Source organism: Echinops telfairi, unplaced genomic scaffold (genome assembly GCF_000313985.2).
Source record: "Echinops telfairi isolate 266 unplaced genomic scaffold, ASM31398v2 ScPeMD7_7424;HRSCAF=8462, whole genome shotgun sequence".
Classification (NCBI taxonomy): Eukaryota; Metazoa; Chordata; class Mammalia; order Afrosoricida; family Tenrecidae; genus Echinops; species Echinops telfairi.
Window position 1 is genome coordinate 85227018 of NW_022111324.1, and position 17255 is coordinate 85244272.

The 17255-nt window shown below is 37.1% G+C and overlaps 1 protein-coding gene across 1 annotated transcript in view; it reads left to right on the forward strand.

The window, feature by feature from the left end:
- Positions 1-17255, forward strand: part of EXOC2 (exocyst complex component 2) — a 235661-nt gene that overhangs the window by 33407 nt on the left and 184999 nt on the right. The window contains exons 2-4 of the mRNA XM_004712158.2: positions 2187-2347; positions 5950-6126; positions 9194-9320. Coding sequence (XP_004712215.1) covers positions 2230-2347; positions 5950-6126; positions 9194-9320 — 422 coding nt within the window. The 5' untranslated portion in view covers positions 2187-2229. The remainder of the gene's footprint in view (positions 1-2186; positions 2348-5949; positions 6127-9193; positions 9321-17255) is intronic.

Below are 17255 nucleotides of genomic sequence, written 5' to 3' on the forward strand. Positions count from 1 at the left end.
GGAACTGGCTAAGGCAGCTGCACCCTGGTCTGACCATCAGAAAGCAAGAGACCTGAGAACTAGAAAGGCAAGGCTTACGGAGCCATTTATCCCTCCACCCTACAACTAACCCCACAGGTGTTTATTGGCCAGGTTGGCACAATAAACTACCTCAGTCTATGTACAGGTTCTACATAATTAAATGCTCTGAAATTCCCGTCTTTCACAATTATATCCATAATTTGTCACAATTCAGAGTGTCAAATGCTTTTGAATAGTCAGTAAAATACAGGCTAACGTCTTTCTGGGATTTTTTTTTTTTTCCAGCTAAGATCTGTGTGACATCAGCAATAATAGCCCTGGTTCCATGCCCTATTCTGAATGCAGTTTCTTGATGTCCTGCTGTATCTGTTTTTGAATTACGTTCATCAAGTTTATGTGTGTGACATTAATGATATTGCCCTATATTTCCATATCCTGTTTAATCACTTTCTTTGGAATGCTACCTTTCTTTGGCACAAACATGGACACAAACTTGGATCATTTCCAGTTGGTTAGCCAATACTTGTCTTCCTTATTTATTTGCATAGACAAATGAGTGCTACCTATGTTGCATGCTTTTGAAATATCTCATTTGGTATTCTGTCCATTCCTGGAGCTTTGTTTTTGCCAGTGTGTCATTCAGTATTTTGCCTAGATGAGCCTTCAGTATTATAACTCAGCAATCGAATGTTTGCTTTGTTGTTTCAGCTTGGAAAAAAGGCCTGCTCTTCCCTTTTGCTTTTCTAGTTCTAGGCCTTTGGATATTTTATTATAATTCTGCACCTTGGGTTCTTGAGCTGCCCTTGAGAATCTGTTCAGTCGTTTTCCGTCATTTCTTCCCCTTGTTTTAGCATCTCACATTCTATAAAAAGTTTCTTCTGATAATCCCTTTTGTCTCCTTTAATGATCATTTGTATCCTTATCTTTGGTCGTTAGTGTTCCGTGTGTCAAATCTCTTCTTGAGATGGTCTTTAACTTCAGGGGGAATATACTCAAATTTGTATTTTTGCTCTCATAACTTGTTTTAATTTTTTTGAACTTCAACTTGAACTTGCATAGGAGCAATTGATTGTGTGTTCCACAGTTTCCCCCTGCATTGACCATTCAGTATGTCTGCATTCTACGTTTGTAAGAATTTCAGTGCATTGATTTGTGTACAAACCAGGAGGTGCTATAGAAAGTACACAAAGTATAAAAATAACTAATCAAAATTCAGTATGCCTATGTACTATAATGTTTATGAAAATAATTAATCCAAAGAGCGTCCTTATATAACTTGGAAGTCAAACTTTAAGTGGTAGTATATTAACATGACTATCATAGGATTATGGCCTAGTGGTTATACATTGGGCTGCGATCCATATGGTCAGCAGATTGAAACCTCCAGGCATTCCATGGGAGAAAGATGGAGCTTTCTACCCCTATAAACAGACACCATCTTGGAAACTCTGAGGTAGTTATAACCTGTCCTATGGGGTTGCTATGAGCTTGCATTGACTTGATGGCAGTGAGTTTGGTTTTGGTATCACAGTTCTTGGTAAACATTTGGGATTCAGCAGATATAGGCAGGGAGGTAAATTATGACATTGCGTTCTACGTGGTGTTATATTGAGAGTTCCTTGTTTTCCATTACTCTTCTAATATATTCTTTACAGCAATAAGCCCAAAGTCACTGCCATTGAGTTGATTCTGACTCATAGTGATTCTATAGGCAGGGTCAAAGTGCACCTGTGGGATTCTGCGACTGCAACTCTTGATGAGAATAGAAGGCCTAGTCTTTCCCCCATCTAGCATGTGGTGGTTTCAAACTGCTGACCTTACCATTAGCAGCTTAGCAAGTAACAGCTACGCCACCAGGGATTCGTAGCATTAATCTAAGTGCCTTAAATAAACTTAATGTATAGTAGATGTTTACTGAGAGGATAAATGACATTCAGTGGATTTTAACTGACAGGCAGTTAAAATATTTAGAACTATGTGAAGGGGCTTCAAAAAGTTCATGAGAAATAGGATGAAAAGAGAATGGATTTTTGCCACTTTTTGAAGCCCCCTTGCATGTTTGAGAATATTTTTATTTGTTGATACTGAATGAATACCTACTATCTGTTATTTTTAGTTACAGATTATTTTGTTTGTCACTATTTTTTTTCTTTTTGTTTTAACAGATCACTTCTATAACTCGATCGCCTATTTGCTTTCAGAAGCATTATGTCTCGACCCCGACACCCACCCCTTGTGACAGGGATCTCTCCCAAAGAAGGAATTCCATGGACCAAAGTCACAATTCGAGGAGAGAACCTGGGCACTGGTCCAACTGACCTCATAGGTAAGGTCAATGACTCTGCTTGTGTCCCCAGGGGACACATATTTTTATATTGGGCAATTATGGAAAGTGTTTTTTTTTTTTTTTAAATAAGGAGGATGTTAACTCTTACCACTGTGATCTGTACAGAAACATCTGAACTAAAATGAAAGAATTGTTTTTTTTCTTTGATTCTTTTATTAAAATTCTTTTATGACATCTTCTGGATAATGTTTCACCAAGCCCTGTCCTTCCTTCTGAAAGTTTCTCTGGAGCTTTGGTTCCTCCAGTTGAGTACAAAACAGCCTCGTGGCTATTTTTGCTGACTTTCCTTTTCCCTACTTGTACAGCTGCCTGTATCGCTTTCCTTGCATGCTCTGTGAGTCATGGCTTTTCTGTTTCTCACTGCTCGGCACGTTAAATTTCAACCTCGTTTCCTGTTGGAGTCCGTACCCCTTGGCTCTTGAACTTCACTGTTCTCAAGGAAACTCTTCCCTCTCACCAGCATGCATCCTTATTAGGACCTCTGGAGTCTCCTTTTCTTGACCCATTTTGATGCTGCCCACCTGGTTTCTCACCTAACAGGGGCTTAGAGACTCTGTCCAGTGTTCTGATTCCTGAATTCCTATTCTCCCCTACCAAGCCTTAAGACAGAATCTTTTCAAATTAGTGAACAGAACAAGGTATACTGCATGTGTTAAAAATCAAGAAAGGTGTGTGACATAGCCTCTCACCATACTTATTCAACATTGATGTTGAGCAGATAATCAGAGGAACTGGATTATATGAAGAAGACTGTGGTATCAGGTGTGGAGGAAGGCTTATTATCAACCTTTGTTATACTGTAGCCTTGCTTGCTAAAGTGGGCACGGCCTGAGTCCCTTGCTATTAAAGAGCAAGGATTACAGTCTTCAGTATGGCTTTCAACTCAATGTAAAGAAGATCAAAATCCTCACAACTGGACAACAGATAACATCATGATAAATGGAGAAAAGGTTGAAATTGTCAAGGATTTGGTCCTGCATGCATCCACAATTGTTGCTCATGGAAGCAGCAATCAAGAGATCAATATATGAGTTACAGTAGGCAAAACTGCTGCACAAGACCTTTTTAGAGTACTGCAAAGCAAGGATGCTACTTTGAGGACTAAGGTGTGCCTGTTCCAAGCCATGGTATTTTCAGTTGCCTCATATGCATGTGTAAGTTGGACATTGAATAAAAGACTATATACTAATGAATGCAATTGAATTGTGGTGTTGCAGAAGAATATTGAAAATATCATGGGTTGCTAAAAAGACAAATCTAAGTTTGTTGGAAAACGTGCGGCCAGAGTGCTCCATGGAGGTAAGGTTGGTGGGACTTTGTCTTACCTCCTTTGGACATGTTGTCACGAGACACCAAGAGAAGGATGTCAGGTTTGGTAACCAAGACAGACGGGCAGCGAAGGACAGTCGTTGTAACAATGACTGCCAGCGTAAGAACAATTTAGAATAGAGTGCCACAAGAATGAACAAATTGGTGGAAGAAATGTTCCATAGAACCAAGACTTAATCTCCATTACTTTTGACATATCAGGAGTAACCATTCCCTGGAGAGTGGCATCCTGATTGGGAGAGTAGAGAGCGGGTCAGCGAAAAAGAGCACAACCCCCAACAAGATGGATTGACACTGTAGCTGCAACAATGGGGTGAAACAGAATAATAGTTGTGAAGATAACAAATAGCAAGTAGTGTTTCATTTTTTTGTTCATATATTGTTTTACAGGGGTGTTATGAGGTGAAACCAACTCAGTGAACACCTAACAACAACAACAACATACCTAAAACTATCTGTTATATCTTTGAATTGCATTTATTTACTTTCTTTATAGAAGTTTTATAATTATACTATTCATTTTACTTTTAAGTTGTCATGATTTCCAACTTAATTCTTCTCGCTCTCTGAAATCAGTTTTGTAGGTTCATCTTGCTTTTGTGGAATTTAATGTATCTTGCTAGCTGGGTTTCTGTCTTTCTCAATCTGAACTGTCTGGGGTGTTGGTTTTCTATCTGTAAGACCTCCTTTAATTTTTCCTGTAGAGCGAGTCTGCTGGCGATAAATGCTCTAAGTTCTGCTTATCAGGGAATAAGTTAAATTTGCCCTGCTTTAGAAAGATCCTTTTGCTGCATACGTGATTCTTGGTGGCAGTTATTTCAGGGTTTTATTTATGTCATCCCATTGCCTCTTTGCTTGCATGGCTTCTGATGAGACATCAACACTGTTACTGAGGTCTCTTTGTAAGGTGTATTTATTTCATGTTCATGAACTGCTCTCAAAAATCTTTCTTTGATTTAACATTTAGCAAGTTTGATTATGATGGGTTTGGGCAAATTTCCCTTGAGGTTTAACTGTTTGGAATTCATTGACCTATTTGTAAGTCGTTTATTTTCCCCATGGACATTTCTTATTCTCTTTGCTCTGTGGAAATAGAAAATGCCCATAAAATCAGTTGGGAGAGTATCCCACAGTGTGTCCACTTGGAGTGTTGGTATCTCACCTGGGGACAGCCTCACCCATTGTAACCTGTCACTGTTTCCTTGAGTAGGTTACTGTCAGGTGATATCCAGGAATAATCTGAGGCCACCTCTCTGGAATGCCATTTGGCTGTGAAAACAGAAGTAGTGACAGAATCATTAGGAAAACACTAAGACAGTATGAATTATCATGATGTAAACTGACATTTGAACAAAAAATGAGATAATAATCCAGTAATGCCAGACCTCATTTTACTAAACTTACATTTTACTAAAACATTTACTGATGTTTAAAATAGAGTTATCTACTTTTGTTTAGAACTCTCAAAAGAATTAATATTTAAAAACTATGATTGGGTCCATTTTGTAATACAACATGTAATCTAACACATGTTAATTTAATAATGAATAATTGAACACTGGTTAAAAATGCAAATACAGATTATTTTCAAGAAGATTGGTGAGCGTAGAATGTTTGTAGGAAATGATACATAAATTTATTTATATGCTTTAAAATTTCGTACAAGTAACTGAGACTTCTAGTTGTAGCAATAGTTTCCCTTCTAATAAATATGAATATAGCTTAAGTTTCTAATGGTATAATCTATAAGTTTAGATGTAATTACAATAAATTATTTCCAACTTTGTTGATGCTTTAAGAAAACACACAAAGAGCATAAAATAATTAATTTGTTGATATAAGATAAAAACCTATTAGACAAAAATCAGAAGGAACAGCAATATATTTGCAAATAATTTTGGTTATAACTCTCTGCCATCACGTCCATGCTGATTCATGATGACCCCCATGGGTTTCTGAGACAGTAACTGTTTACAGGCTTTCTTCCACAGAGCTGCTGGTAGTTTCAACCGGCCAACCATGCTGATTGCAGCCGACTGCACAACCACTACACCATGAGAGCTCCTACGATTAGTTATATTGAAAAATAAAAAGAACTATTGAGCAAGAAAATATGATTTTTAAATGCATTTTACATCTTGTGAAAAGACCTGAGATTATTAAGAGGATAATTTGTTTTTTCATACAATAGGGAAGTTTAAAGTCTTATCACTGTTCTTTTGAACTTTATTATGTCATGCTTATGTTTCCAGGTCTGACAATTTGTGGACATAATTGCCTCCTGACTGCAGAATGGATGTCGGCAAGTAAAATAGTATGTCGAGTGGGGCAAGCCAAAAATGATAAAGGAGACATCATTGTCACAACCAAGTCAGGTGGCAAAGGAACCTCCACAGTCTCTTTCAAACTGCTCAAGCCTGAAAAAATAGGTATCATCCATCGTGACTTTATTCTAAAGAAGAAAATAGGTTTTATCTTCTTACGTTGGTAGATTAGTATGAGATCTACCTACTCTCTTATCTCACTAACTTAAATTCAGTTTATCTTTGTTTTGACAAGAATAGGATGAAAGTTAAAGTTTGTATTTTTGTTGACAATGCAGTTTGTTGAGCTCACAGTCCACAAAGGCTAAGGATGATAAGTGCTCCCATTCTAAATTCTTTAAGGATTTGTTTATGTCATGTTTTGATGTGATAATTTTGGTTCTTTGATCCTTATGTCACATTTCTTTTTAACGATTTTATAGTTTTGAGGTGTGATATTCTGATTTGGCCAAATTGTCAATAATGTTATCTAAATCGTTTCTTTTTCCTTTTTGTCAAAGCCCAGATAAAATATTTTCAATATTGGATTTGCTTTTAATTCTCCAAAGTAGGAGGGCTTACTTTCCTTAGTACCTCATGGCACTTTGAATATTACTGTTTATGTGCTAACACTGGCTTCCTCGTATTAGTAGTGTATCTGAGCTGGGTCTGCGGAACCAGACTCTGAATTCTAATCTGGGCATGACCGGTGTCTGCTGTGTAACTTACTGTCTCGTGACTTCATGGGTTAACTTGGCACAAACAGCCTCATGGTCCCTGTTAAGCTATGTGATGCCAAACATGAAGCATTTAACTTGCTTACCTGGCAGGTTGGGCACTCCATCGCTGTCAGAGATTGTTGCTGTGCAGAGTCTTTGATTATGCAGCAAAGTGTTGCCGGCCCCGGAGAGAAATGGATGCTAACCATACCTAGCATCAGAATCTTTGAGGTGGTAAAAACTGTGAAATGGTTTCCTACAGGTTAGCAAGCAAGTACATGTAAGCCTGTGTTTACCTTGTTGATTGGGTAATCCAATACTGAGTGTTTGGCTGCGAACTAAAAGATTGACACTTCAAATCCAGCGGCCACTCCACAGGAGGAAGCACCTATCCATCTGCTACTGTAAGGAGTACAGCTTAGAAAACTATATGGTAAAAAATTATTCTGTCATATAATAGTTTTTATGTGTCAGAATAGATTGATGACACAAAACAGTCACAATAAAAAATTGGAAGAATTACCAACCTCATTGGATTAAGAGTATTAGAGGAAAAATTAAAAATATTTAGTTAGCATTGTATGTGTCACACAGTACTGAGAACACACACACACCAAAAACAACCAAACAACAAGCCCACTGACTAGAGCGGGTTTCTGAGGCTGTAGACTTTATGACAGCAGACAGCCAGCTGTTCGTCCTGTAGAACACCTGGTGAATTTGAACGGCTAACCACGCAGTGACCAGCGCAATGCGTACTCAACAATGCCACCACGGCTCTTTGACATGTAGTAAGTGCTCAATCAAGGTTAGTCTTGAATTCTTCTCATAGCTATTTTTGTATGGGTCTGTCCTCCTGACTGAAAGAAGAGGAGTGTCATTTCATTTCTATGATTCCACAAGTACACGGTCATATAATGATAAGTCATAATTAAGCCCATGCAGTACTTCAATTTTATATACCTCACTGACTGCTGCTCACTCTCATCCAGTCAGTCTGCCGCAGAGTGACTGTATGGGACAGAAGTGAGGTGCCCACAGGGCTCCAAGACTGTACATCTGTATAAAGTTATTGTTTTATAGGTTTGGAGTAGCTCGTTGGTGTGAATTTATGGTTACTAACCCATTGGTTAGCTTATTAGGCCACTAGAGCTTCTTTCTCTCTTCTGAAGAAAAGTAAATAGGTTTGCAAATTGTGTTTTCTAAATTCCTGTGTATATTCATGTACAAGCCGAGTTTCTCAGCACATTTTTATGCCATTTTTGTGGTAAAATTGGGTGCCTCGGCTGATAGGTTGGCTTATCCTCGAGTATATACAATACTTCAAACATTGAACCTCTTGGTAGCATTATCCTTTAAATATCCCTGAATTCCTAGATTTTTTTTTTATAAATTGGAATTTATATATTCATATATGTATATAACTTTATATCTCTCTCAATGTGTGCATGTCCATATATACAATAGTTCTGTTTTCATTCAAAGCCATATTTCAGAGATTGTATTTTGTTAACAGGGTCCCACCCACCTTTTTCCTGAATAATCCAGTCATTTCAGTTACACAAGCAGTACATTTCTTGAAATATATTTGACTGCTTTTTTTCTATAAGGAATTGTTGGGATATTTTGTGGTTGGCTATACCAAGTTGATTTCAGCCTAATGTAAAGACAACCTGCTGTTTTTATTATTAGAACATTTTTAGCGTTGTAAAAAGAATGAGAAATAGGAAGGCGTTTACTACTTTTGCAGCCCTATCATGACAATATGAAAATGTCAGTATTTGTGTAGGAGACGATAATAAAGACATGGTTGAGTGTTTTCAAGAACCATTTAACGAATGTTTGATTTTTGTTTGTAGTTAAATATGGCCTTAGGTACCTAATGCTGCCCAGGTGAAGAAACTCAGAATGCTTAATATAAAAGTATATGTACGAAATTGATTTTCAACAGTCAACATAAATAAGAAGCTTAAAACTTCCAAGGTTGTTTCTTATTCAAGTTTCATTTAGGTATTTCCTAGGAATTTTCTACTGGTTTATTTAATTCTAGGATAGTCTCTTCAATAGACGTATATTATATACGTCACATCATTGCATCTTATCTGCTAATGTCCTGAATAGTTCCCCCATTTATCAGTAATATTTAATAATCAGAGTGTTTATTATTTGTAAAGTATACTTGTTTTAGCAGGATTTTTTCTCAGTGACTTTATATGTTTTCTTATTGATTAATGTACAATGAAACCATGGCAAGTTTTATTTTTTCCTGTTTATAGATTCTCAGTGTTTTTAAGTAAGCCCCTAGCCATCACAAAAAAAAGTCTGGGCTATTGTGTGTTTACATCTTTTAAAATTTATTTTAGCGTGCAATAGTAGTTGGTCTTTAGAAAATTAAATCAATATGACAAGACTTAAAAAATTACCTTTATTTAGAACCTTTCTTTTATTAAGGATATAACTCTGATTTTTGTTAGGTATCTTGGATCAGTCCGCTGTCTGGGTGGATGAAATGAATTATTATGATATGCGCACTGACAGGAATAAAGGAATTCCTCCTTTGTCCTTACGTCCTGCTAATCCACTTGGGATTGAGATTGAAAAGTGAGTATCCTTTGGCTCTCCATTTTCAATTGCTGAAAACGCCTGTTTAGTTAAGTGGAGACAGTACAACTCCAGAAATGTCCGGAAGCGTTAGTGAAGACACTGAAGCCCGGTCAGCTGTGTTCCTAGAGACCACTCCCATTAGTGAAAAGTTGGGGCAAAATGTTTTAGTTTTTTGAATATGCAATTTAGAAGGAAATCATCTTGAGGCTTGAATGATTAATATAATTACTTGATTTGAGCATTAATACGTTATCTGAAGTCGCTCAATTGAATTATTTAGCATTTCCTTGAAATCAAAATAGAATTTACAATTTATCGGTTTGCTTGATTTTTCTAGAAATATTTTAAACTACTTAGGTTCAATCTGACCTTTCCTTTTTTTTTTGTAACCTCTGCCTTTAATTATACTCAATCTGGACTTAGTTATCTTTCATTAGTTATCTGTCAGAATTGTGCCAGGTAAACACTATCTTGTTGTTTTACAACTAGATTTAGAGCAGCGGTTCTCAACCTGTGGGTCGCGACCCCTTTGGGGGTTGAACAACCCTTTCACAGGGGTTGCCCAATTCATAAGAGTAGCAAAATGACAGTTATGAAGTAGCAACGAAAACAATTTTATGGTTGGGGTCACCACAACATGAGGAACTGTATTAAAGGGTCGCGGCATTAGGAAGGTTGAGAACCACTGGTCTAGATCTTTGATTTCACTTGAGCTTTTTTGGGGCGAGGTGATGATGGCATCTTCCACTGGCCGTGATGCATGCTTGCTTTTGGGGTCTATCCTCTAGCCAGTAATTCCAACCCCCTCCACTACAGTGTTTTAGTAATTTTTATCATTATTATATGAAGGGGCTTTATAAATTTAGTGGAAAAAATGGAATTGAAAGATGATAATCATTTTTCCCATGAACGTTTTGACTCCAAAACTTACTGCCAAAAAGTCAATTCTGATTCAGAGTAGAACTGCCCTGTGGGTTTCCAAAATTGTAAAATCTTTATGAGAGTAGAGAGTCTCATCTAAATCCTAAGAAGCAACTGGTGGTTTCAAACTGCTCACCTTGTGATTAGTAGGCCAATGTCTAACCCACAGTGTCACCAGGGCTCATGAACATTTTGAAACTCCTTATTTAGGGTTCTGTCTTACTTCCAGTGTATTGTATGTAATAGGTGTTCTGACATAATGCTTGTACTTACTGATTTGTCTGCTGAGTGTTCCTTCATAAACAAGAAAGGTGACAAATTCGTTTTTTAATGCTTAAATAAGGCTATCTTTAAAATAAAACTATATTTTAAGTTTTCTAGGAATGGAGAAAATTCCCCATTAGACTCTATGCATTTTAACCTTCAAGCCTATACTTGAAGACTGCTAGTAATTCAGACAGCAAGCTTCTTTCTAACAGACTGAGGTTTACTTCTGGCTCAGAGGAAAGGCACAGGTGTTTGTCTTAGGAAATTGTCAAGTGTTGACAGAAGCCTTTGGCTGTCCAAGGTGCCTGCTTTGAAGCATTTTGGCATATTGGCCATTCTTGGGGTGTTCTAAGGAATTCACTGTTCTCTTAAGAGTTGAAAGATTGTAAAAGCTCAGAAAAGGATGGCAATTGCTAGATGTTTATTTGAACACATTGTAAGCATGAATAGATGTTGTGGTTGATGGTGATTTTTGTAGTAGACATTGATGGTCTGTTTCAACACTGCTTTTATGGAACCTGTGTAGAATAGAAAATCTCTTTAGATCATCCTCATAAAAAAATAAACAGAAAACAAACAAACAACAACAAAACCTCACTGTCATTCTAGCATTAGTGACCTTATAGGGCACAAAAGAACTGCCCCTGCGTCTGAGACTGCAGATCTTTGCGGGAGCAAAAAGCCTTGTCTTTCTCCCACAGAGTAGCTGGTGGTTTCGTACTACTGACCTGTGGTTAGCAGCCAAAGCATAACCCTCTACACTACTAGGGCTCCTTCATTCTTTCACTGGAGCAGACACTTTTGTAACTGGGCAAAAGGCGTGTAGGGAAATGGTATGGGTGTTGATGGTGCATTAGACAAAACTTAACAATGTTAGGTTTAAATTGTGTATAGTTTAATATCATATTGATTTCTTTAGCTTTTAGTTTGGCATGTAACCCAAACCCTATTTGATCTTTCTTCTTCAAGTTCTCTCACCCTTTGACTGTTTCTATTGGATTTATTACTGCTGCTGTCTACTAAGAGCCAGGCTGGAGTTGTCTCTACTAGCATGTTCTTTTATGTTTAAGGATAACCCTTTGGTAACAACAGTCAGGAGTAATGACTCTTTTTACTTTTTAAAAAAATTTCTCCCATTTTTGAGAGGTGGCCTTGTTTAAACTGGAGCCAGCTCCCTTAGTTTGAATTACTTCGTTGCCACCTACTAACAGTCTGTTTTTGAGAAAATTACTTAATTTATCTTTACCTTAGTTTCCTCAGATGCAAAATGAACCTTTTTCATAGCTTTGGGACGATATAGTGAGTTAATGCATGTAAACCTCTAAAAACAAGAAAAACTCGCCGCCATCGAGTCGATGCCGACTCATAGGGACCCTCTAGGACAGGGTAGAACCGTCCTGTGGGTTTTTAAGACGCTAACTCTTCACAGGAGTAGAAGGCCTCTTTCTCCTGTGGAGAAGCGGATGGTTTTGAACTGCTGACCTTGGGTTTGTTGCCCAACGCCTAACCCGTCTGCCACCAGGGCTCCTGGCATAGTGTGGAGCTCACAGGAAGTATTTAATTAATGGCAATCATTGTTACTCTGATTCTCTTTGTGCCACTTAAGAAAAGGTCTATTGAGAACTGTTCTAAGACCAGAAATAAAAGATTTAAGGGTAATAGATTGTTTTTAAATCATAAAATAGTATTATGTATATTTATTCATGAACTACTGATATGGGGAGAAAATTAACAAACAATACTCTTTTTCCGAAGTTTCTTTTATTTTAAAGTTCCCAGCAAGAAAACCATTAATTTCATGTAATTCTTTGCCCTCAGATAGAGAACTCTTCCTTTAGAGAAAGAAAAAGGAATGAAAAAAAAGAAGGCCCATGTTACAGTGCTGCTGTGGGTTTTGTTTGTGTACTGATTTATCATTTTTCAAATAAAAGATCTGGTCTAGGGAGAGAATGGTGTTGCATTCATTTCAGAATCTTGGAGAGTATTTCTATCCTGCCTGTGTTTTATTTCTTTTTAATGGTGTCTTTTAGTCTTAAATTAAAATATATATATAGTTTAAAAGTTGCAGAGGACTTATTTTAATTTTTAAAAGTGTCATCAAAGAGGAAGTAGGAGGAGTTTATTATTATTTGCTTGTTGAAATGTATTAATCGAGGAAGTCTAAATAATGAGCACTTTTAGTAAAATACTCAAGATGAATCCTAAGATGAAAGTGGCGGGGCCGTCTTTGGGGGAGGAGCCCTTTCCTTTTGCTTACAAGGAGAATATGCACGGACATGTTCTGCACTTGGCAGCTATTATATTCTGTGGGACAGTGTAGGGCCAAGGCATTTGTGACCAGCTCTTCGGAGGAGGAAAAGCCAGGGGGAAGAGGAGAGCATCATTTCTGTGTTGCTTTCTGTATGAGTCAGGGCTTAATAAACATTTTATTAGTGTCCCCCAGCATGCATGCTGTCATCTTTCAGCCGAGTTAACAGCTGGATTTATTGGCTGCCTTTGACTGCGAAAGCCTTTTATATTTTAGAAATTTTAACTGATGTTTTTGTATACATGGTTCCTTGATACTTATAAAAATGTTACTAATTGTTCAGAAAAACACTTCAGTTTGAATCGGGACTAGAATTTGCTTGTAAAAAAGTCTTGTTTCTAATGTTTTATGCTGGTTGTCACAAACGTATGTGTTTTCTGTATGTTTTAAGTTGTAAGGAAGACAAATTGTGGCAGCTGAAAAAGAGAGTAACAACAGGCTCAGATTAAGTGAAAGCCTTCACTAGATTTCGCTTCTTGGAAGTGCTATTCACCTGCTCTCTGAGAGCTTATATACGTTAGCTTTGGAGACAGTACCTTAATAGCAATGGAGGTCTAAACATGGAATTTTTCTCCCTTTTTTATATATGCCCTCAAGTTTAGTTTGTGAAATAATTAGTGGGAATGACTATTTAAAGTAGAAAATGGATGCTCCACTAATGCCTGTTTTATTTTCATGTGGTTTTGATGAGCAATGGAAATCTGATATTCTCTAATCAGTTTGGTTTTCTAATCAGGAAAAGATGGCCGGTTTTCTCACTCTTGATTGAAAATAAGGAAGAGTGACATCAAAGAAATTCGTACAAATTTTTATAAAAATGTATTTGTGGGGTGTGATATAATGCTGAGGTCCCAAAAGTATGTCAGTATAGAAAATAACACCACCTCCTCCCAAAGATGAAGCTCCTATTTAATATACCCGCGGGAAAGCGATGTTGCTAAAGATTTAAGGCTGAAAGACCTGAGTGTAACATACACACACTGAAGCGAATTGTTTAAGTGTACTTTTACTGTACTTGGATGCCCACTTTTTCATCTTTCTGTCTAAATCAGGAAAACATGTTCTCTCCTATGCAAACAGAGTAACACAACTGCAACCAGACCTCCCCCGATGTGGAATGGTTAGAATTTTTCTCAGAATGAGTTTTGTTGTTTTGTATGCCACATAGGTCATGACTACATGCCATTCTTATACTTGAAAGTGAATGCTGACATGTGAAGAACGTTCTTCTTCATTTTATTTCTATACACTCAGTTCTTATCTGCCCTTAGCATGGGACCAAAGCACTTCAGATTTAAATCTGAGCATACACTGCCATCTAATGGAAAGCATTTGTTTAGGGGTAGTAAGAGTTGTCAGCTATGAATTTGAATCAACTTGATGGCAGACAGGTTCTTTGTTTTGTTCTTTAGGGTTTGAGGGGTTATCAAACAATGAGCCTCTGAGTTTTGATTCGTTGATGAAAATATTTTATGATATTATGAAGCAGAGTACATGTTAATGCCAACCTATTATCTTTTTCACGTTAGTAGAATTAAAGGGCAGGCTTAATTTGAATTGCGTGACATGTATCTATGCTGATCTGACTTGTTGACCCATCTCTTAATCTTCCGCCCTTGGAGGGTTAAAGTTCAGATCTACTTTTCTCAACAAACATGTAAATGTTCACTATTGGCTTTCATGTTGCTATGATGCTGAACAGGTTTCACCAGAGCTTCCAGAGTAAGACATTAGGGAGAAAGGCCTGGTGATCTATATTAGAAAATCAGCCAAGAAAACCCTATGAATCAGAATGGTTTGATCCCCCACCAACTACGGGGATGGTGCAGGACCATGTAGCATTTGGTTCTGTTGTGCCTGCATCCTCCGTAAGTCAGGGCCAAGTCTGTGGTAGCCAACAACAACTTCACAAGTTAGAGTGACACAGAGCTTCTTTCCCTGTGACTGTTATTAAGGTCCTTTTCTTCATTTTAAATTCGTGTCTGCTCCATTCCCCCTAAATTTCTGTGCTTCTCAATCAATGGCTCTGATTTTATTCCATACTTAAGATTTGCTGCTTCTTTAATTGAGCATAGAGGCAGTCCGTTCAAATCTTGGCTATTTCAATGTAACCTAAGGTTATTTCCTTGTCTCTAGCTATATTTAACTCAGATGTTGTAATGATAGTCAAATGAACGAGTCTCATGAAAATAAGTCTGTAAAATATAAGGGGCTAATTAAGTGCACGGCATAAAAATAACAACATTATTGAACATTTATTATGCCAGTGACTGCTAAATCATCATTATCTACTTTAATCCTCAGATACTGTAATTCTATTTTCTTTAGAATATAGAGGCCTTGCAGACTGCTTTGAAAGCAGAAAGAAAAATTAAAAAAGAGAGAGAGAGAAAAAAGAAACCCCAAACTAAACCACTGTGGTCTAGTCAATACGAACTCCTGGCGAAGGAGAACTTCGCCATAGGCTTTTCTTAGCTGCAATCCTCACAGGAACCTATTGCTAGGCCATTCTTCCATGGGACCACTAGGTAGATTTTAACCACCAACCTTTTGGTTTGTAGAGAAATGCAAACTGTGGGCTTTAGCCAGGCACCTTAGCACACATCAAATTTAGACTCAAACCCTGTACACTTAACTACTGCTAATATGTCCCCTATTTAAAATATTGAGATGGACTATTTGTTACTTTGTATGTCTGTTCACCATGGAATTTTAATGATTCTCAGCATTGTTAATCATTTTTTGTTTTTATAGCTGAAATCTTTTATAATTTGTTCAGTGTATTTGAGCATGTATTTTTGAATATCCCAGGAAATCGGGATACATTCAGCTGCAAGTAACAAAAAATGAAACTTCATTTGGACTTCAGCAAAAAAAGAGAACATTTCTTTTTCTCATAATACACAGTTTCAAGATTGTGAATTCCAAAATTGGTTGTGCTAGTGGCTCAGTAATGTGACTGAGATTTAAAGAAACTGGTTTTGCTGTTTTTTTCTCGAGCGTAACACTGATTTCCTTGTAACTGCAAGATGGCTTTCACAGGTCCTGGCACTGAAAGTACACAATAATGTCCAGAAGCAGGAAAGCACTCCTCTTGATTCACCTTCTTAAAAGTGTAGAGAACTCTCCCAGGAATGCTACAGTAGACCTGTCTTAAACCATCATTGGTCCAAGCAAGGTCAGCTCATAAGTAACAATATAATAACCAGAGTTGGCCTGGGATAACTGGGCTCACTCAGTGACAGGGAACCTGGGACTGTATAGGTTGTTAAGAGCAAAGAGGGTTAGGAATGAAGAGCAGTCAAGTGTCAACTAAAAAAAATTGATGTATGTATGGATTGTGATAAGAGTTGTATGAGCCCCTAATAAAATGATTTTAAAAAAATAATAATTTCAAAAATAGAAATAAGGTCTATAATTCTGTACAAGGTTAATTCTTTACTGTGTAATTGGGGAACAATTATTTTAATTTTTAAAGATTTTTATGGTTTTGAAAGTATGTCTAACATTTCTCATTTCAGTATTTTAAGCATATAATTTCGTGATATCAATAATGCATACTGTGCAATAATCACAATTATTGAAGATTTTCTATCACTGTAAGCAAGAACTCACTGCTCCCCATTTCCCTCTAACTCCTCAGCCCTGGTAACTACTAATAAACTTTGGTATCTTTACATTTGTCTATTCCTGTTCTTTCGTATAAGTGAGATTATATAATACTTGTTCCTTTTGTAATCAATTTCTTTCGGCATAATATTTTCAGGGCTAATCCATGCTATACATATATCAATACTATATTTCCCTTTATCGTGTTCTGTAGTATATGTGTGCCATATTTTTGTTTATCTTTTTATTTTCTATGGATATTTTGGTTTTTCCACCTTTTGGTTATTGTGAATATTGCTGCACTGAATATTACTGTACAGGTATTTGTGTCACAGCTTTCAAGTCTCTTGAAAGTTACTTAAGCTTTCTTTTTGTTATTGTTATTTTGTTTTTTGCTGTTGTTATTGTTTTGTTTCCTTTGTTTTTTACATCATTTGTTGTTTTATTTGGCTTTGCCTGGTTTTTGCACTTATTAATGGATCTGCATGTCTATCTATATAAGATAGGCAGGATAAATACTTAGGAGATGACAAGAATGGGACCAATGGTTCGGAGGGGATACGGGAGAAGGGGAGGTGGGAGAAAGGAAGGGTGGTGGCAACCAACCTAGGGACAAGGGAACAACAAGTGAACTAAAATCAATGGAAGGAAGGTTGTAGGATGCCTAGTGGGGCTCAATCAAGGGCAATGTAGCAGCGAGGAATTACTAAACCTGAATGAAGGCCAAACATGATGGTGGGACAAAAGGGAAGTAAAAAGGAAATAAAGGAAAGAACCAGGGGGCAAAGGACATTTATAGAGGCCTAAATACAGGCATGTACATATGT